Consider the following 23,061-nt stretch of genomic DNA (forward strand, 5'->3'; position numbering starts at 1 on the left):
ATCAGCATCTGCGAACATGTTAATGAATTCAGATCTTAGAATCAATTCAGACCCATTGATTTAGAATCCTTTACAAAGTTTATCCTATGTGATTTGTCTGTATACTAAAATTCTGAGGCACTCCATTAAACAGGTGTTTTTTTTTTTCCACATTGAACATTAGGATCATCTGAAGAACATTATTTACAAAGATGTCTGGTTCCCACTCCTTAGACAATTCACATAATTTGGGGAGGGCAACAGCATGTTGTTTAAAAAGGGCAGGTGAGTGGTGTCCTGGTGGGTAAGTCTTGTAACCATCTGACTTTAGCTTAGGTCATGAACTCCTGGTTTCTGAATTCAAGTCCCACATTTGATTCTCTGCAGTCAGCACAGAGCCCACTTTGGATCCTACATCTCCCCATCTCTCTATCCCTCCCTTACTAGCACTCTCTCCGAAAAATAAATAAAAATTTAAACACAAAAAATAAATAAAAAGTCAGGTGATATAAAGTCAGCAAATGCAGATTGGAATAGTGGCTCACATTGTGTTTTTATATACATTTTACCTCTAGAAATTTCACTTTCCTCAGAAAATTATAGTGATGGAAAAGTGAGTAATATGTGTGAATATATTTGTAAATTATAAAACCATAAACCAATGGTATTGTTAATGACTGCCATGAAATAAAATCAAATGTATAGTTATTTTTAACAGATTAAGCATATTCTCTCCCAAATGATGATACTCAAAGTAGAGTCTATGGGTCCAAAGAATAGAAAAAAAACAGATGCTTGTTGAGATACAAATAGCTCTTTCCTGCCTCAGAAACTCTGTATCACAATCTCAAGAAATGGAATACAAAAGCCTATATTTTTAATAAGCTGTCAATGTAATTATTGCACATCTTCAATGGCTCTCATATGTACCAGAAGAAAAATTCTAAAGCTAAACTCACAGCTGTTAGCACCACTCCTGATAGTGCAGACACACTTGGTGCCCCTCCGCCAGTGGTCTCTTACCGCACGTGGTAATGTGTACTGACATGTTATGCTCACATGCAGTTTTCTCTTCGGCGTTATTCCAGGTATAACAAAGTAAAATGGACAGGAAAAATTGGACGGAGATTGAGTTCATTCTGCAGGGACTTTCTGAGTACCCCAAAGTGGAAAAACTCCTTTTTGTGATGTGCTTGATGATGTACCTGGTGATCCTGCTGGGGAACAGAACCTTGATCCTACTCACTCTCCTGGATCCCCGCCTCCATACCCCCATGTACTTCTTCCTCGGGAATCTTTCCTTCCTAGACATTTGTTACACAACCTCCTTTATTCCCTCAATGTTGATACACTTCCTATCACAGGAAAAAACCATCTCCTTCACTAGATGTGTTGTTCAGATGTCTGTCTCCTATACCATGGGGTCCACAGAGTGCGTACTCCTAGCAGTGATGGCATATGACCGTTACGTGGCCATCTGTAACCCTCTGAGATACCCCATCATCATGAGCAAGGCACTTTGTATTCAGATGGCAGCTCTCTCCTGGGGACTGGGCTTTCTCAACTCACTGACAGAAACTATCCTTGCAATACGGTTGCCCTTCTGTGGGAAAAATGTCATTAACCACTTTGTTTGTGAAATATTGGCCTTTGTCAAGCTGGCTTGTGCAGATATTACATAGAATGAGATTGCTATAATGATAGGAAAAGTAATATTTTTATTTAATCCATTATTGTTAATTTGTATCTCCTACATTTTCATCCTATCTACTGTACTAAGAATCAATTCAGCAGAAGGAAGAAAAAAGGCCTTTTCTACCTGCTCAGCCCACTTAACTGTAGTGACTGTGTTTTATGGGACTATCCTCTTCATGTATATGAAGCCAAAGTCCAAAGACTCTGCTTTTGACAAACTGATTGCTCTGTTCTATGGAGTAGTCACTCCCATGCTCAATCCTATCATCTACAGCCTGAGGAACACAGAGGTGCTTGGGGCTATGAGAAAATTGATGAGTAGACTCTGGTTCTTGAGAAAAGGGTGAAAAACTTACATCTTTGAGTTCATGCACAAAATATGCTCATAGATTTTCATATAAAAATCTTTTATATAAAAAGCAGCTCATATAAATAGAACAAAAAATTCAGATTTATGTCGAATTACAGAATTCAGGATTTGGAAAGAAATTTCAAGACAATAACTTTACCTTTTTATGAAAATGACTGTTATAAAAATGTAGACACTACTAGTATAAGAAGTGAGAGTAAACTTTAAAAAATAAGAAAAAAATGAAATTAAGCTCTTCCAAAAACATCCAGTACAGAGCTTCTTCAACTGATGGCATTATGTACTGATAAACTCATTGAAAGTTGAAAATATCATAAATCAAAAATGCCTGTAAGGGCGCCTGGGTGGCTCAGTCAGTTGAGTGTCCCATTTGGGTCAGGTCATGATCTCACAGTTCAGATCATGAGTTGGAGCCCTGCATCTGGCTCTATGCTGAAGGCTGAGCCTGGAGTTTGCTTCAGATTCTTAATCTCTCTCTCTCTGCCCCACCACCACTCATGTTCTCTCTCTCTCTCTCTCTCTCTCTGTGTCTCTCTCTCTCTCTGCCTCTCTCAAAAATAAACATTTAAAAATTTAGAAAAAGAAATGTCTTCAGTACACATAATCTACTGAATATCAGAGCTAAGCCTATCTTACCTTGAACATGCTCAGAACACTTATATTATTCTATAATTGGTCAAAACAGTCTCATACAAAGCCTATTTACAATAAACTGTTGAATGTTTCATATAATTTATTGAGTACTGTATTGAAACTGCAAAACAGAATGGTTGTATGGGTAAGGAATAGTTGTGAGTGTATCAGCTGTTTACTCTCAGGATCATATGGTGCAGACTGGAAACGGGCCATTGCCACTGCCTAGCTCAACAAAAGAGTATCCTACCACATCTTAGTAGCCCAGAAAAAGATTACAAGTCAGATTTTAAACTACACTTTCCAATGAATACGTATCATTTTCACAGTGCAAAGATGACATATCCTAAGTCAAACAATTTTAATGCATGAACCATCTGTATGTATGTCTACTAAACAAGTAAAACACATATTTTTCAGTTCCCTTTTGAGAGAACTACTTGAGTTTTTCTGTTTGTTCGTATGTTTATTACTGATTTTTGTTTTACCCAAGGACTTGACCTGGCCCCAACCTAATTTTTCAGGTACATATTTCCCCTTCTTCTTTCTCTCCTCACTATTCTCCTATGTTCACACATGCTGTGCTACATTCACTATTATTTCTCCAATTATATCATGTTCTTGCACACCTAAAGACAATAGCATATGCCACTTCTTCCCCATTTCTCTTTCTTCACATTTCTCTTTCTATGGTGACAGGCTAGCAATCTCACTGAGCACAATTCAAGGGTTATATCTACAAATCCCTCCAAAGATTGCTTGCTTACTTATTCCCTCCCCAGTGCTGCCCTGAACTTTATCACTGTTATGGCTATTTTCCTTTTATACTATAATCATTTGTTCATTTTTGAAAGCTACTCAATGGCAGAACCGTTCTCTGTATAAAGTCTAATGTCACATAAATTTAAACAATAAGCAGTAATTAACTACTGAAAAAACATTTTTAAAGAATAGTAAAATATAGTCCAAGTATGATATAATACAGGGAGATAAGAGAACTTGAATTTATGTATTATTTCATTGACTAAACAACATATCTAAAACATTAGGTAAAATATTAGTTAATATTAAATTAATATGGAAACACATGGGCAGATAAAAGAATGATGAATATACTGAAGAGGTCATATAGGCTGGGTAAGGGAAAAATCATATCAGTGTATAATTATTCTATAATGAGGAATTGCTGGGGAAAAATAAATCAATTGTACAAACCCTTCTTAAGGAACACTGGCAATTTCACTCTCTTAGAAGCAATAGTCTCATTTTAAATATTTCCTTTACCAAAAAATCCCCTTGAAATTGCTAGTGAATAAAAATTGTAGTTTTATTTTTTAATGTGATATCATAACATTGGTTTATACACAGGTGAGCTGCCTGGTACAGTGCCACCACCTGAGCTGGATGAGGAGAGCAGTTCTGCTCAACGGCCACCCAGCAAAGGTTTCAACAACCCAACAGAGTTCAGGAGGGAATCCCTGCTTTTTCGGCCCAGCAGGGTGTGTGGGGGCCTGATGGAATAAGTAAAATGTCAACATGAAAGGGAGGCCCAGTTCAGGTTGTCAGAACCCAATTGAATCAAGAGGACACCCACATAGGGAATGACTCAGCTCAGACTCTCAGAGAAAGAGTGAAAGACACAGAGAGAAAGAGATACCTTGGGGATATTTTGTGCTTACATCCCTAGATAAAATAATATATATGCTTAAATCCCTAGATATCTCCAAAGTGATAGGCTAGACTTGTAACAACTCATAGATGTTGCCCAACATTGAAATCACAGTTAATTCAAATATTTTTTAATGTTTATTTATCTCATACAGAGAGAGAGAGAGAGAGGGAGGGAGAGAGAGAGAGAAACAGAGCATAAGTAAAGAAGGAGTAGAGAGAAAGAGGGAGACACAGAATCCAAAATAGGATTCAGGGTCTGAGCTGTCAGCAGAGAGCCTGACACAGAGCTTGAACTCACAAACCAGAGATCATGACCCGAGCTGAAGTTGGGCACTTAATTGACTGAGCCACCGAGGCACCCTGACATCACAGTAAATTCAAACTACCTGGAGCTAGAATCTAGCCAGAAAAAAAAAAAAAGAAAAAAAAAAAGATCAAAAACTGACTCTATATAGGGCGCCTGGGAGGCTCAGTCAGTTAAGCATCCGACTTCAGCTCAGGTCATTATTTTATAGTTAGTGGCTTCAACCCTGGCATTGGGCTTTGTGCTGACAACTCAAAGCCTGGAGACTGCTTCTAATTCTGCATCTCTCTCTTTCTCGGCCCCTCGCCTGCTTGTGCTCTGTTTCTCTCAAAAATAAATAATAAACATTAAAAAAAATTTTCAACTAACTCTATCAAAGTGATAAGCCTATCATCCTAGCTGCTTGACAAGTAGTCTTTTGCAATTAGCCAAATCAACTTTTAAATAATTATTATAAATATAGCAAATAAACTAACCCTTTCATAGACAAGGAAATTAGATTCAGATGTTTAAGAAATCGCCTAAATTTAATGTGCCAGGATGGCTCCATCAGCTAAACGTCCAACTTTTGATTTCAGCTCAGACCATGATCTCATGGTTCATGGGTCAATCCCCAATTGCATGGGGTGGGGGAGGGGGGGACAGTCAGTATGAAGCCTGCTTGAGATTCTATCTCCCTCTTTCTGTTCTCTTCCCCCGATCACAAGGTCTCTCTCTCTCTCTCTCTCTCTCTCTCAAAATAAATAAAGATTTTAAAAAATGAAATTGGGGCACCTGGCTGGCTCAGTCGGTTAAGCGATCAACTTCAGCTCAGGTCATGATCTCACGGTTTGTGGGTTCCAGTCCCACGTTGGGCCTTGTGCTGACAGCTAGCTCAGAGCCTGAAGCCTGCTTCAGATTCTGTATCTCCCTCTCTCTCTGACCTTCCCTTGCTCACACTGTGTCTCTCTATCTCTCAGAAATAAATAAAAACATTAAGAAAAACAATTTAAAAAAATAAAATAAATAAAAATAAAAAATGAAATTGCCTAAGATCATTAAATTTATATACAGACCAAAAAAAATGTAATTCTTTTATTTTTAATTTAAATTAAGTTAGTTAACATATAATGTAGTATTGGTTTCATGGGTAGAATTTAGTGATTCATTGCTTACATATAACACCTGATGCTCATCCCAACAAATGCCCTCTTTAATACCCATCACCCATTGAGCACATCCCCCTACCCAATTCTGCACTAGCTACCCTAACTTAGTTCTCTGTATTTAAGTCTTTTATGATTTGCATCCCTCTCTGTTTTTTTATCTTATTTTTCCTTCCCCTCCCCTATGTTCATCTGTTATGTTTCTTAAACTCCACATATGAATGAAATCATATATTTGTCTTTCTCTGCCTGACTTATTTCACTTAGCATAATACACACCAGTTCTATCCATGTTTTTGGAAATGGTAAGATTTCATTCTTTCTGATCAGCAAGTAATATTTCAGTACACAGTGGTATAATATATACCACATCTTCTTTAGCCATTCAATTCATCAGTTGGTGGAGATTTGGGATCTTTACATAATTTAGCTATTTTTGATAGTGCTGCTATAAGCACTGGAGGGCATGTGCCTGTTTGAATCAGCATTTTTGTATCCTTTGGATAATTTACTCTAGATCCCAAGTATACTATAGCTTCATCTTTACTACAGCTCTGACCAATAATAGGAAAACATAACCAACCATTTTTCAGATAATTGTCCTAAATTACTCCCTAGACAATATCATCCACACCTAGGGCTCAATTTCCATCTCTGTGCAAAAGATTTTCCAACATATGTATAGCTTTAGACTTGATTTCTTACCTAGATTCACAAATCTGTTTTCACCTGTAAGTCCAACCATCAGTGCAGAGCCAACTAGTAGACCAACTTACATACATATCTTTGTGGAGTAATCATCCTTAGGCTTCTCCTATCATCCAATAAATGGCTGCATCAGAGTTCTTTACTTAGACCAATGGGCCAGTCATCTTTGATGACTGTTTATTCATATCTGAGAAATCAAATCCAGCCCAACAACCCTGTAGTTCCTATATTCATCCTAACTTCTTCATCCCAAAGCTTTAGGGACCCAAGCCATCACAATTTTATTGACTCTGGTTAACAACTTCATGATAAAGAGCAAATAAGTTTTGCACACTGACCTCACATTTAGTCATCTGGACCAGAAAGGACATACAAATATTACAAATGCTGATGAGTGTACATTTTTTAATTCTTTATATATTCCGTTTATATAATAACATTATTTCATGTATTTCAATATTTCACACCATTTTAATACATTGGAGTACTGTATATTTTATAATATAAATGTATCATGTATTTTGTTTCTAAATGCTTATGGCTTCATTTATGCCCATAGATTTAAGGATCTAGGTGTCAGGGGAAAGCATAATAAAAAAAAAGGGAAGGGTGCTTATAGTTTCCTGCAGCTCCTTTGAATTTACAAAATAATGTCAGCACTCTAAGATCAAAAAAAACTGCTAAACTCTCTGATATTTTTTCAGACTGAGATTCCTCTAACCCATTTCTATTCAGTATGTATTTGCGCAGAGTTTCTCCAATCTACGTGCAGGCACAAATATTTCCTCACATGTAAAACACAGACTTTGTAGAATATGCAACTACTTCCATTAAAATTAGCAATGCTGAAAAAGACATTGTACTAGTTTCCTAACACTGCCATAACAAAATAACACAGATTGGATTGCTTGAACAGAAATTGACTTGCACATAGTTCTGGAGGCTAGAAGTCCAAGATTAGAGTGTTGGCAGATTTGATTTCTTCTGAAGCCCCTCCCTCATTCGCAGATAGCCATTTTCTTGCTATGCCCTTTCTCTGTGTGTGAGGAACACTGGAGTACCCATGTGTGTCTAATATTTTTCTTAAAATGACATAACTCTGATTATATGAGGGCTGACACTGATAGTCTCATTTTAACATAATTACCTCGTTAAAGGCCTTATCTCCAAATGTAGATACATTCTGAGGAACTGCGGGGTGGGCGGGGTGGTTAGAGCTTCAACAGGAGTTTTGGAAAGACACAATTCAGCCTAAAACAGAGGTCAATTATAAACTGGCTAAAAATCTGCTATAGTTATTACATTTGTATATTACATGTACATAATTTTGAATACAAACAATACACTAATTTAATGTTTAAAGCTATATTTATACTCTGTAATTTAAAACAAAAATAGAAATTTTGTCATCATGAGCCCTATTTGTGTAAGACTTCAGATATGCTTATGTAAGGTATATCTATATTATTTTTGAGATTCAGCAGTTGGTCCAGGAAGAAATTTAGGAAATCACACATCTTAATAAAATGAGTGTGATCACCTCTTATCCTAATGTTCTAGTGTGTATTAACCACTAAAACCTCCCTTAGATTAATGTTTGTTGGTATTACTTGCTACTAGGGGGTTAAAAAGCACAAAGAGGGTTCCTAATCAGCAATTTTTTCACAGCTGCTTTTACCTCTTTGTTCCGTAAGCTATAAATGATAGGATTCAACATGGGGGTTAATCCAGCATATACCAAAGCCATAAATTTATCTATTTCCTGTGAATCTACAGCTGGGGGCTTCAGGTACATGGAGAGAGCTGTCCCATAGAACAAAACCACCACGGTCAGGTGGGCTGCGCACGTTGAAAAGGCTTTGCTTCCACCATCCACTGAGCTGATTCTCAGGATGTTGGAGAGAATGAATGCATAAGAGATACAAATGAGGAGCATCGGCAGAGGAAGAAGAAGTACGCTGATCACCAGCATGATTAACTGCACCCTGGAAGTATCCACACAAACTAGGTTTAAGACAGCCAGGATTTCACAGGTGAAGTGATTGATGGTGCAGTTTCCACAGAGAGACAGCTGCAGCACAGATACTGTTTCCACCAGGGCGGTGAGGCAGCCTGTCATCCAGGAACCAGCTGCAATCTGCACACAAACCCTCTTGTTCATAATGATGGGGTATCTCAGGGGGTTGCAGATGGCCACATACCAGTCATACGCCATCGTGGACAAGAGCACACACTCAGTGGAGCCCATGGCAAGAGAAAAGTACATCTGAGCGGCACATCCTGAGAATGAGATGGTGTTTTTCCCTGAAACAAAGTTTGTCAGCATTGGAGTGAGAGCAGAGGAGGTGTACCAGATATCTAAAAAGGAGAGGTTGCTGAGGAAGAAGTACATGGGTTTATGTAGGTGGGAATCCAGGATGGTGATGGAGATCAGAATGATATTACCCAGCAGGGTGATCAGGTACATCAGCAAGCACAGCGCAAATATGACGACCTCAACATTGGGGTAATGAGAAAATCCCAGAAAAATAAAATTGTAAATGACTGTCAAGTTCGTCTTGGCCATTTTATGCCTTTTTGCTTATCTGTAGTAGTGAATAAAAATATGTTTATATTTATGTATATAATTTATATAATATATAATATATATTAATAAATATATATTATATTTATATATATAATTTATTATATATAATTTTTATATATATATATATTCTACCAACTTTCAAGGGTTTTTTGTTAGGGGTATGTTAAAAGGATCATTATTCTGGCAATACCATATTAATTATTCATTCATTCATTCATTCATTGAATATACTATAAGTCACTGAAGAGCTCTTTGAATTAGGTAAAAAGCTGCTCTCAGGCAACTTATGATAAAATATCTCAGAGTCAAGTGAATAAATAATTACAATAACATGATATAAGTGTACCCTCGGGTGCTAAGAGAACAGAGAGAGTAAGAATCCTAACACTCTGTTAGGAACACTGATCAGTGAGACATTGTGAGACTTGGTTTAATTTTTAAAGTCATTAGAACTGGGGCACCTGGGTAGCTCAGTTCACTGGGCAACTGACTTAGTTTTGGCTCAGGTCATGATCTCATGGTTTGTGAGTTTGAGTCCCACATCAGTTCTGTTCAAGTCCCATGTCAGGCTCCACACTGGCAGTGTGGACACAGCTTGGGATTCACTTTCATTTCCTCTCTCTCTCTCTCTGCCTCTCATCAGTTTTCTCTCTCTCTCTTCTCTCTCTTCTCTCTCTCTGTCTCTCTCACTCTCCCTCCCTCCCTCCCTCAAAATTGGTAAATCAGCTTTTAAAAAAATACATTAGTCTTAATCAAGCTAAGGACCACAGGAGGTTTGCTGGGGAAAGAAAAATATTTTATAAAACTTACATCAAGGAAAGATTTAATTTTATTTAATAAACCTGCTAATTTGTAATATAACAGATGAATATGCTGTACACTAATGAATATAAATAGAAGATAAACATGTGTCCAATCACTACAGCACTACCTGATTTCCATCTCCAATAAGCCATTATTGAATATGGAATCATCCTGAGCCCACACTTTCTTAGAAACAAACTGATTTTCAAATAACGATTTTATAGTGCAGTTCGAATTACTTGTGATGTATCTCACAGTTAGTCACATTTGGGGACATGTTTAAAAACCACTGTTCTATAAGTGCAGTTCAAATGAAATCAATCACATGCACTCAAGCCTCACATCCTCATCATTGCCTACTTCTCCAGCCTCATCTTCCAACACTCTACCTCCAGATCTGGTCTGAAACAACAACCACGTTTTAATTCCTCATACTTATCACGCCATTTTATATTTTTATGTCCAACGGTTCACCTACATGAAGTTACCTTTCTCTTCAATTCCAATCTTGTCTTTCATGTATATTTATCCAGTCATCAAAACTGTATTCCCCTGTCTCAAGTACAGCTTCATTCGTTGTATATGCCTAGATAACTTAAGTATATTACACTGAACTACAGTCATATGTGCATATCCCATTGCTCCCCTGGTACAACTGAGCTTCTCAAGATCCTGTTCTCCATAATACTAGGAGAGCTACAACTTACATTCAAGATTTTTAATAACACATCACTGCCTTGAACAGAGACAGTGTTTGATACATATTCAAATGAGTACCTTTTTACTACGGTTCTGTGCCAACATAAAAGCCTAAGGTTTCTAAACTTCTCATTTAGATCTGCACCCTTATCTGTAACATTAAAGAAACTAGTTCATTTAAGAAACAAAGATGATGAGCTCTTAGTTTTAAATATTTGATATAGAGTTAGGTGGGGAAGGCAATAAACACTTGTACTCTTAGAAGAGGTTGACATGTTCCCCAAACAATCATCCTCTGTAAGTTTTTAGACCACTATCTTCTGAACATGAGAACTGAGCTCCAAATCCAACCATGCTACTTACTGGCATGCATAATTAGGCAAATCACTTGGCCTCTTTGAAATTGTTTTTTTTTTTTTCCTAATCTATACAGGAAGATGACAATTCCTAGATTAACTTAGTTAAAAATTCTCTTTCCACCACTCCAATTCCATGGCCTCTCTAATATTTCAGGACATCACAAAAAGTTTGATTTCATTGTCTCCCTGCTTTTCAGAGCTATAGCTGCCTATGCTAACCCAGTTCTGGTTCACACTGACTCAGATAAAAAACTCAATACCTTCTTCATAATCTAGTAAAATTTCAACTCCCAATCCACAGGTGAATAGGAAACACTTGACTGATTATTTCCAGAAAGGGGATTGTTAAAGATTTCTGCTCTTTAAAGTTCATTTTGATCAGCACAGACCACTGCTTCTATTGAGGGCTTTTCTAGCGGTCTTTCCCCACTCAGCACCTAGTTTTCCTGCTCTAGATCTTATTCTTCTTCCTTTCCTCTTTCTCTTCTTTCTTCACTACTGTCTGGTCTTTCCTCATAAACAAAATAATGAGGTCTTCTATTTTTCTCATGCAGATTGAGTCCTCATTCATTTCCTTACCCTTATCGTACAACCCTTGTAAGAGTCTTAACCTATCCTAAGTCATTTTATTGAGATACTTTGTCTAAAATGACTCCCGATGCCAGTGCTAAGATAACCAAATGTTTTCCAACAAGTTCCCTTTTCCTTTCTAAATGTCAGAGCCAGAACAAATCAGAGTTCTACTCCAACATTATTATTTTAAAGTTCATGGATGCTTGAAGGAATTTAATGACTTGAGGTACATGAGAAAATCAAAAGCATAAAGCATAAAATAAAAAACTTCTATCCCATACTCAGGACTCAATGTTTTTCTTATCAACTAGTGCTTCTTTTTAAAGTAAATATTGGCCTCCTATTCTGTCTCGTGGCCTAGCTGAGATCCATTAACAAATTTTATAAATCTGAGGATACATAAAGAGACAGATAATGTCTGCTCTCGTTTACCTCAGCACATGTGATGAGCATCTTCCTTTTTGATTAATCTATGCTTCAATATTTAAAGATGATCTCCAGCATGGTCTTTCTTGTGAATCTTGTGCAGTGCTCAAAAAAGTAAAAGACTCTGAATTTTGTAGTTATGGTAATACTCTATGAAAACTATATTAGAGTGGGTTATGTAGAGGTATTTTTATTCAGAAGATAGCAATGGAAAAGGATATGAATATTCTTGGTTTGCAAAAAATCAACCTAAATTTTGCTTCATTCACACACAGAGCTTTTGTTAATTAAAAATGTAAAAATAATTTCTTAAGAAAAAAATGACATAAAGATTTGGTCCTCCAAAATCACCACCTATGCTCTGCTCTCTAAAACTTACAAAGGGTTATCCCTGGATCTAAGACTACTAAAATCTCCTGTTGCTATTAGGGATCCTCTAAATCCCTTAACAATTTAATGCTGTGATCCTGAAACATAAAGAAATTAAGAAACTTCTAGTTCTCCAGGGTTTGATTCTCCAAGTGCCATTAATTAATTGGGAACCAAAAAAAAAAAAAAAGTAAAAAAAATTTTAAATTATTTCAAGTTATCTGGGCCAATAAAAGACCTGATTATTGACCAGCAGAATTGTAGGAGACTATTTGCCTATTGGATAGTATCCTGATAAATTCAAGCCTTCTACCTTACTTTTTAGAAACTTTACATTTTTTCCTTTCATACTGAGACATAAAATCCATCTAAATATACTTTCTATATGGTATGAGGCAAGGTCAAGATTTATTTTTTTACTATGTGCACACTGTTTAACTCAACATGACTTTATTAAAAAGTTCCCTTCCCCACTGCATTGCAGTGTTACTTTTGACATAGACTAATTGACCTCTTGTTTTCTTCCACTAGCCTATTCTTCTTATCCTTGTACCAATACTACATTATCTCATTAGCTATAGCCCTATAATAAATCTTGATTTTGGTCCTCTAAATTATTTCTTCTTTATCAGTGGGTTGATTGGTGTTGGCATTTGTATTTTCGTGTCTGCTTATCAATTTTCACAATATACCTGTTGGAATTTTTATCGAGATAGACTTGTACCTTCTAAATTTCAATTTAGAGAGAAATGACATCATTATACTATTGAATCTTTTAATCCATTAATTTAGGTCTTTTTAAATTTCTCTCAATGTTTTATTGATTTTTCTTGTATAAATGTCTTGCACATATTATATTAGATTTATTCATATATTTTTGTTTTTGGATGCTATTATAAATTGTGTGTTAATACCATTTTCTACTTTCTTGTTATTGGTATGTAATGATTTTTGTATGCCGAATTTATACTTAGCAATCTTGGTAAATTTACTTTTTTGTAATAATTTTTTATATATTTAACTGAAATGTAGTTGACATCAAAATCACTTATACACCAATATTTGTAGACCATTTGAGTATTCTACATACACATAGTATCATTCATAAATAGTGACAGATTTGTTTTCATTATTTATATCATTTATCATTACTTTTAGTACCGATTATTAATTCTAGTACTATTACAGTGGTATATTCAGGAGCTGAGGCAAATAAAGTAAAATGGGACCATTCTATTTGAAAATGTATTGGTGCTTGAAAATGGCTATGAAGTATTTAAAACTAGGTTTTAGGTACCTTAAATATTAAGATTGCAATTGTAACAGAAACAAGCCAATTGTAGAAGACATAAAATATTTCTAGTTCCAAAATAGTATAGCAGATATAAAGTCCACCTTCTTAGTACAAGGACAAATAGGCTTGCAGGAATCCTGTAAAATGTATTTCTAATGCTTTTAGTAAGACTGAACTGAAGAGAATAAAAATAAATTTAAAAATATCTGTTACTGTCTGATGTCTAATAAGTATAAAGCAAATTAATAAATTTCAAAGTATATTGTAGAAAACATCATTATAATAGAGTATCTGGATAGATCTTATCTGGCTACTAGATCTGCAATATGAGCAACTTCTCAGACAGAATTCCTCCTGCCTAGGTGATGAAGGCTCAAGACCTCAGTAAAAAGGTTCACAAATTTGAGCTCAGACCTAGGTCTATTATATATAAAATCCTCATGATTTTATATTCCAAGCTACTTTCTACCTGGGGTCCAGTTAATGGGTCGTCATATGTCATATTCCTCACTTAAAAAATCTAAGGTGAAAAAAGGTACTTGAGGATAAAACTATTTCCAGAAAAGATGAAAAACTGCTCTGATCTGTACTGAATTAGTGTTGCTTATGATAGGATAGCATGCCTTCTAACTGGATCTAAACATTTAAAAATAAGCACACCTATACTTCTCAATAAATATGGATATAATTTATTAAACATTCTACCAAAATTTAAATGGCAATTTTCAATTGCAATTGACAACTGCTATTGCATTTGCCAACTGCAGCTAAATGCTTGACATATTTTATATTTCAGAACAATATTTTCTATGAGTATCAGGCAAGATATAGATACAAATCTGTCTAGAGTAACCCTCTTTTTGACACATGGGAAAATTTGGCCAAAAATATTTTTTATTTGTAGCCTTAGTTGATCTTTCCTCAGGATTCATTTCATGTGCAGGACATAGTTTCCCTAGAGTTTCCCCAGAGTCTCAAGGGAACGTATAAAATGTAAACAGTCCATTCATAGGTACTTCATAAACTCTGAAGTCAAAATATTTCATGGATGTGATAACTCAATATTATGTTAAATAAGTACATTTTCCCTGGCTTATAAAAATCCCAGAGGGGTAGCTGGGTGGCTCAGTCGGTGAGGGTTCGACTTCAGCTCAGGTCATTATATCATAGTTCATGGGTTCAAGCCCCATGTTGGACTCTGCTGACAGCTCAGAACCTGCTTCAGATTCTGTGTGTGTCTCTCTCTCTGCCCCTCCTGCACTCATACTCTGTCTTGCTCTGTCTCAAAAATAAATATTAAAAAAATGTTTTTTAAATCCCAGAAATTTATTTTCCCCAATCTAGTGGAGAGTAAAAAGTATGACTTTAATGTCAGTCTTTTAAGTCATGGTAAACACATCCTTACACTTTCAAGCTACCTCAGAATTCATGGAATCACAAATGACATCTCGTTTTTGAAGATTTATAGTTATTTATCCTTTAAAATTATAGGAAAGCCTATCATGGCCTTAAAAGGCCATTAGCAAGGATAATATCAAGGATGTCTTAAAAACAAACGTCTCTAAGCAATGAAAGGTACAAACAGAATAAAAATCTATGTGTAAGTGTATGACCACCAAGCAAATTTATCTTAGAACGGTTAAAACTTTAACAATGATGGTGAATAGGGAAGAATTTGAAATTGTTCTTATTTTCCTATAGATATTACTTCATTATATTTTAATATTTAATGTTAAAGATGAGTACAAGACCAAAGTTTACAAGGTTTAGAATTCCCTTTACACCTTCCTCAACTCATACGAGGCAAAGCCAATAAAAGTGATCTTCTGATGAAAAAGCTAATGTCCCAGTGGGAAAACCAAAGTTGCCTTGTTTTGGACCCTCATTCTTTTGTTATTCAATGATCATATATCATTTTACAAGAATTGGTTGCCAGTCCCTCCATAAAAAAAAAAAAGGACAATTTTTTTATAAACAGATTATACAGTCTTATTATCCTAACAAGGAACTCCCAGAAACAATAGCAATTCTAAAGGAAGCACAAGCTAAATTACTTAAATTTTAAATAAAGAATTCTGGGACTAATTAGCAAGTAAGAAAAAAGAGATGTAATATTAAATATTAATATCTAATATATTTAAATTTGAAATTCATATCAAGAAAAAATAAAATGATAAAAGTAAATGTTTTTAAAGCTGAATGTTACCATAACAGAGGAAAATAAAATATAAATCCCAGATAATAATCAAATGTAAAAACTAACTAAAGGTAGATTCGCTGTTTCATTATAACAGATTCCTCCTGGATCAGCAACATACTCCATGGATCAAGAGTCAGTGGTAGAAAAGAAAAGCTACAGCTCTATTTTTATCCATGGTTATTTACTTTTAATTTTCAAACAGCTTTAAAAGTCAGTTATTTAATTCAAACTCCAAAGCAGTTAGATTCCATGTATCAGAAGGTCTTTGGAAAAAAAGACTGTCAAAGCAGATATGTTGAGATTAGAAAAGATTAATAATTAAAACCTCATAAGTGGGGATGAACAAAAAGTCATAAAAATATTATTATACTAGAATCAAAACATTTAATATTATACAGCTACTTAGAGAATAAGCATTGCATGTTTGAATAGACTTTAAGTAAATCAGATTCTTTACTTAAAATTACTAAATTTTAAGTAAATCTAGAAAGAATCAGTATACTGAATTATACTGTAATTCAGTATATATAATTCAGTATATATATGTATATGTAATTCAGTTATATAATCAGTATACTGAATTATACTATAATTCAGTAATTACAGTATTATAAATTCATAATTTTAGCTGAGTTTAAAAACCTGATACCAGTTTTAATTCTGCCTTGTAAAGAAAGTAAGAAAATATGAAATTGGTTTTGAAAATAATCTTATGAAAAAACATTTTAAGGTTTTAATACAAGTGTAACATTCTCTGGTCTGGAAATAGCTCTCTCACTATTACTTATCCTTCTACTGGCCCTCACAATCAAGCTCTTCAACAATAAAAATAATCACTGACTTCCAAAACATGGACATTTATTTATTTATTTTCATTATGCACTGCACCAAAAAATATTTTAGAGCTTGAGAGATTTGAGAGATGAATTTGACTCATCAGCAAGAACCTGTATATTTGACTCTTTAGGTTCCCTAATTGACTTCCACAATGTGATTATAAAAATTATGTGTCCCTTTCCCATTTACTTGTTAAATACACTTCTTCTCAATAAGTGTTTTACTGCCTCTTTAACATCTTTGTTCCTAAGACTGTAGATTAAAGGATTCATCATAGGAGTTACAATCCCATAGAACAGGGATATCAGTTTGTCAGTAGCATCCAAGTCCTCTGAATTAAGTGCATCTTTAGACTTGGGCTTCATGTACATGAAGAGAATGGTTCCATAGAATATTATCACCACAGTCAGATGGGCTGAGCAGGTGGAGAAGACTTTGCTTCTCCCCTTAGAAGAGCAAATTTTGAGGATGCTGACAATGATTAATGTGTAAGAGATAATGATTAATAACAGTGGTGTCAATATAAACAGTGTTGTGGCCACAAGCATGATGAACTCGTTGCCTGAAATGTCAGCACAGGCCAGTTTCATGACAGCCAGGATTTCACAGGAGAGATGATTGATGACGTTATTCCTACAGAAAGGCAATTGTATCACAAATGCAGTTTGTACTGCAGAGTTGATGACTCCTACGATCCAGGACCCAGCTGCCATGGGCACAAAGGAATCCTTGCTCATGATGACAGGATATCTTAGAGGGTTGCAGATAGCCACATACCGGTCAAAGGCCATCATGCCCAGGAGCACACACTCTGTTGTCCCCATGGCCAAGCCAAGGAACATCTGCATGGCACAGCCAGAGAAGGAGATGGTCTTTCTTTCAGAGAGGAAGCTCACCAGAATAGAGGGAATGGAGGTGGTGGTGTAGCAGATGTCCAAGAAGGAGAGGTTCCCCAGGAAGAAGTACATAGGCGTGTGAAGGTGGGAGTCCCAGATGCTGATTACAATAAGGGTGCCATTGCCCAGAAGGATGACAACATACATCATTAAGATTAGCACAAAAAAGAGTAGCTCAAGCCTTGGGTAATCAGAAAGCCCTTTTAAAAAGAATTCCACCAGAATGGTTTGATTTTCCCATTCCATTGTACTGTTTCTCTTTTACCTGTAAGACATTAGAATTTGTTGAAACAAAATGTATATCTTATTATGGTTACTTTCAAATACCATTTCACAAGTACCAGTTTACAAATACCATGCTCTCAGAAGGGAATAAAAATTTTTAAGGAAAAGACTAAAGAAAAAATAAAGAAGTAAATCATATGAACCAAAGCATGGCAAGATATGAAGAAGGGGAAGGGAAGAGGAAACTAACATATTTTATGCTACATGCAATATGGCATGTAATTTACATAATTTCACCACAGTGCTAAGTGACAGAGATATTATTATTCACAATTTACAGATAAATAAAGTGTAAATATTAAGTAAACTTAACCAAAGGTAAATATATATCAGAGCTAAGTAAGATTCAGACCTAAATCTTTCTTCCTGAAGCCTGGGCTTTTTGTTGTAATTATCATCACATATGTAAACTAGAAGTTATAATAAAAAATTAGCATTGTATTTTATGCATGACTGAACAGTAAACCATTTTTATTGGGTATACATTGCCACACAATAAATCAATGATCTTATTACTCCTTGGAATTATAATGTTATGTTTACTATCTGTCTTGACCAGTAGCATGTAAACTTTATAAAGATAGATACTTTTTTTATTTACTTCCATAGTCCAGTACCTATAGTGAAGTGGATACTGAGATACATGTTCAAAAATATTTGTTTAATTAAGGAATAAAATGAAAGACAAAATATTTCTCAGCGTCAATCCTCTACTAATTGCTTGCTCTATGCATTACCTAATTCAGTCTGAATAGTAACCCTATTAGTCAAGTACTGTTATTGGCATCATCATCTTTATTAACAGAGGAGGAAAATAAAGCACAGAATAATTAAGTTATTTGCTTAAAGTCAAGGTCATATGGCTAAATAAATGGTATAACAGAGAGTTAACCCCAAGTCATATAGCTGCAGAGTATAAATTCTTAATTATTCAATTTCTAGAGAACTTGGCTCATAGACTAGAATACTTTGTAATCCAATAGACAATACTAATGTTTCAAAAGAAATATCAGACTAAATTAGGTGCTTGTTCAGAAACAAGCAAGATTTCAACATGGTGATTTGAGAGAAGTTCATTTGATACTTTATATTTTACTACAAATGTGTTGTCATACAGCATTTAATCCTCCAATCTGTGATTTCCCTTGTAAGATGTTATTTCTCCTTTTTTCTTACTATTCTTAAGTAATATTTTTTCTTATTATTCACAAGGCATTTTCCTATATTATAGGTATTCTCAAAAGAGCCAGGAGGTAGGGGGTCTTTTGTATAGATTTATCCTTCCTACTTTTTTTTCCTGTTTTATTAACTTGTTTTGTTTGCAAATTTTTAAAACTTACTTGGAATTTTCTAATTCCATGAAATAAGAAATAAATTCCTTAATATTTCCTCTTCCTTCTCTACTGCTAGCTCTAATTAATGCCTTTAAAATACTTTGTTTTCCTAAAAAGTTAGATTTTGATATGAAATGTTCTCTTTATTGGCTTCTAGATAATTTTTTCCTTTTTCTTTAAACCAAGAGTTACCCAAATGTGTTTTCCTTGTACAACTAGGCATTAGTCATTGTGTTTGATTTTGTTATTTATTTCAAATTTTATTTTATTGTGAAAAGAGAACATGACCTATGGAGACTTTGGCAGCCAATTACTTGATCCATGTTGTAAATGTTAACAAAAGATATGAATTCTCTTTGAGAGAGACATATGGTTCTACATAGATACAAATACAGCATACATGAATACCTATAATCAAATTTATTTAATGTATTGTTCAAATATTGAAACAATTATACTCTGAAATCTATATTTAATCAATTCTATATAAAAATTTTAAGTATGTTCTGCCTATATACGCAGGATTTTTTATACGCTTAGCTTCTGTGTTGTTTATGGCTGATAATCTTTATAAATTGTGAATGTTATTAATTGGCCTTTCTCATTTTTTGTGCTTTGAACTCTACTTTTAGGAGATTGCTACTATACTCCTGCCTTTTTTTAGTTTGCTTTTGTCTGCATTTTGTGTATCCCTTTATTTTCAATTTTTCCATTTTGTTTTGTTAAGTATACTACTTACAGGTAACGTATATATATATGGGTTTAAAATTGTAATCTCCTCTTACAGTCTTACAGTCTCTGTCTTTTATGAGAGTATCCAGTCCATTCACTTTAAAATATAAATATTAATGTACTTTATTTTTCTTCCCATATACTTTATTTTTATTACTTACTGATTTTTCATTTCTGCACTTTCTTTTTTTCCCTACTTTCTTATTTTTGCTTGTTAGTTGTCATTTACTATTTGTTCCCCTTAACTTGAACACTCTACTCAATTTTACCACTCCATAAGTGAATACGTTCTTAAGTCTTTGCCCACCTAATGTTATGAGGTACTTTGAATCTAGGGTCCATCTTTTCATTTTCAGGCCATAACTAGTCTCCTTGGGATCTCCCAAAGCCTAAACTAAACTCCTCTTTGCCTAGCTTTTCAAATTCTTTAACTTTTTATAAGATTTGCATCATATAGAATTTTTCATATTTTTCTGGGTTAGGTCTCAAACCCCTTGAGACACCAAAGGGTATTAGGTACACCAGGGGTTCTTGGAATAGTGAAGATTATACGCACACCTGTAAAAAATCATCTCTGTCAAAGGCATTGTTCCATTAGCTATCTCCATGCTACATGATATTCTATCAAGCACATTCCATACCACTGTCAAACACAGACTTTGGAGGCAAACTTAGGTCAAACACCATCTCTGCCTCTTAAGTAGATGGCCTGGGCATGTTTCTGATCATCACCATCCCTCTCTATAGAATGAAGATAATAACATCTACATCATATTATTTGTTGATATGATTAAATGAGCTGGTGTATATAATCCAATTAGCACAACAATGGTTCCCATTGTCACTGGTTTCCTTCACCATTTACATCTCTTTATCTCTCTGTCATTTCTTTATCAAGTATATGTAGCTTAAAGCTTAATCAGATCACAAATGGCATTATTTTCATCCTACATACAAATCCTAATACACTTTATCACAGTCACCCCAATCCTCTGGATACCAGCAAATTAGGTGCCAAAATGGAATTATCACCTCAAAGGTTTGCCTTATATTATCTTCAATTCCCTCTATAAAAAGATAGGGTTGGCTAAGACTATTTTAACATTTTTAGCAAGCCTCTTGACATAAAAAGGAAAAGGAAAAGTTACTCACTTTTACAATTATAACCTAATGATTGAAAAGCAAATATTCAAAATAGTCACCAATACTGCATGCAAACATAGTAGTATAATGCCCAAGCATTATACTACTTTTCTGGCTGTGCATTACTTTGGTAAATTTTCTTTCTCAGATCTCGGGAAGTGATAATGTTCAGTTTATTTTTAAAAATCCAAATTGATCATAGAATACTCCTCATATGTTATCTCCATATAAAGAGGTCCTAGACACAGTACCTGGCACATAGTTCACTTGGTTCTCAGGTGACTGAACCAAATGCAACTGATTTGTTGCGAGGGGACCAGTGATGACTTGTTTGTTATTAATTCTATACTACAGAACACATAGTCTACTCTACATCCTATAGTAAGCCTCAAATTGCTCAAGTAGAAACAGTATCCAAATACTATGTACTACACTAAAAAGCTGCACATTAATAAAAAGTAATTCATCCTGCTGGGCAAATTCCTTCTAGTTGGTTGCATAATTGTCTTTGCATACAGAACTGTTCTTTTGGTCTCATAGCTCTTTTCCCCCACCACATCTCAGTCAATAGACCCTTAAATTCCAACACTAAATCTCTCCATGAGAAAAACATCCTATGTTCAAACGTGACACTTTTAACCCATCAGTCCAACTCCTACTTATAGATGTTAAGTTTGTTTCCTGTCTTCGCAATAACTTACTTTCAAACCAGAGACTCCCTGTCTCTCTAGGTTGCAGCAACAGGAGATTTTGTTCTTTTCTACTTGCAGCCAATCTTCATGATTCTACATTAGTAGCTGAGCTTCCAAAGAGGCAGTTACTAGTGAGTAACATTTTGCCATAGAAATTCACTGATTGTTTGACATTTATAGAAACATGATTGTTACAGGTGTGAATACAAAGATAAACTCTGCTAGTTCAGATAAAACACCATTAGATTCCTCTAGTTCAAAATAAGAAGGAAATTAATATTTAGCCATATATTTTAGGAATGAGGCAATTTGCCCATAAAACCCAGGCTAAAGCACTGCCCCATTGTGGAGACCCACAAATATCTAAAGAATCTGTTCCATGCTTTAGGACACAATTTAAATGTTCTTAAGGACCTCTCTAAACCTCAATGGACAACTTTAGATTGCTTCATAAATGAATTATGTATCAAACATGAGACTTCAGAAATAAAGCCCTGAAGACCTAATTACAGTAGGCCCATTGTTCTCTTTCAATCAAATGTATATAGGGACTCATATAATGTCATCAGAATTTCTTCAGCTGAATTCTCTCTCAATCTTTCAATCTCTTTTTTCTCCTTCTCTCACACACATGCAAACATACACACACAAAACCATTTGGGAGGTATAGATTACTAACTATACAATCATATGTTCACTTTACAATTTAGTCTATAATAAAAGTTAACTTTCTGAATGAACATATATTTACATTGTAAATATTCAAAAAGTAATACACAGGGTTAGTACAGGAAAGGACAATTTCTTTTTTAGAAGGAGGCGGGCACCTCGGTGGCTCAGTCGGTTAAGCATCTGACTTTGGCTCAGGTCATTATCTCACAGTCCGTGGGTTTGAGCCCCGCGTCAGGTTCTGTGCTGACAGCTCAGAGACTAGAACCTGCTTCAGATTCTGAGTCTCCCTCTCACTCTGCCCCTCCCCCACTTGCTCTCTTTGTCTTCAAAATAAAAATAAAGACATAATTTAAAAAAAAATTTTAAAGGAGGAGAAAGGAAAGGGAAAAGAAACCTAGGCAAGGAAAGAAAATATATACTCAGGTAATATATAAAGCCTTAAAAAACAAAGCTGAAAATACATTATAATTAAACAACCTAGTGATAACCATAGTTCAGAAAGTGTGGTCTTCATTATAAAAAAAATTAAATAACTCAAGCTAAAATCATTTGTTCCTGTGAGGAATCAATGAGGCACCTTAAGGCTGGATATTTTTGAATGATCTTTTATCTATTTCTTTATTTTTTAAATTTATTTTTAGCAAAATATGTTCA

At 34.8% G+C, this 23,061-nt stretch overlaps 2 protein-coding genes and 1 pseudogene across 3 annotated transcripts; 1 reads left to right on the forward strand and 2 right to left on the reverse strand.

Moving 5' to 3' along the window:
- The first annotated feature begins 1,082 nt into the window (after positions 1 to 1,082).
- On the forward strand, positions 1,083 to 2,021 carry LOC120222542 (annotated as a pseudogene).
- A 5,751-nt stretch (positions 2,022 to 7,772) lies between these two features.
- LOC120222551 (olfactory receptor 13F1-like) lies at positions 7,773 to 9,071 on the reverse strand. Of its 2 annotated transcripts, XM_039220421.1 has the most exons (2): positions 8,141 to 9,071; positions 7,773 to 7,783 (listed from the first exon to the last, which is right to left on the reverse strand). In XM_039220421.1, exons 1-2 carry the CDS (start codon positions 9,069 to 9,071, stop codon positions 7,773 to 7,775), a joined length of 942 nt encoding a protein of 313 aa, XP_039076352.1. The 2 variants fall into 2 exon arrangements, with proteins under 2 accessions (XP_039076352.1, XP_039076353.1); XM_039220422.1 differs by lacking the exon at positions 7,773 to 7,783 and having other exon boundaries at positions 8,130 to 9,071.
- A 7,767-nt stretch (positions 9,072 to 16,838) lies between these two features.
- Positions 16,839 to 17,795, reverse strand: LOC120222545 (olfactory receptor 13C2-like). The gene has a single exon (XM_039220416.1). It carries the CDS (start codon positions 17,793 to 17,795, stop codon positions 16,839 to 16,841), a length of 957 nt encoding a protein of 318 aa, XP_039076347.1.
- Between the last annotated feature and the right edge of the window lie 5,266 nt (positions 17,796 to 23,061).

The sequence above is a fragment of the Hyaena hyaena genome, unplaced genomic scaffold (assembly GCF_003009895.1).
Source record: "Hyaena hyaena isolate Hyena2069 unplaced genomic scaffold, ASM300989v1 scaffold_888, whole genome shotgun sequence".
NCBI classification, from domain to species: domain Eukaryota; kingdom Metazoa; phylum Chordata; class Mammalia; order Carnivora; family Hyaenidae; genus Hyaena; species Hyaena hyaena.

Bases quoted from the DNA above. Each gene is read 5' to 3' on its own strand.
- LOC120222551 (XM_039220421.1), bottom strand. From the start codon at position 9,071: ATGGCCAAGACGAACTTGACAGTCATTTACAATTTTATTTTTCTGGGA.
- LOC120222545 (XM_039220416.1), bottom strand. From the start codon at position 17,795: ATGGAATGGGAAAATCAAACCATTCTGGTGGAATTCTTTTTAAAAGGG.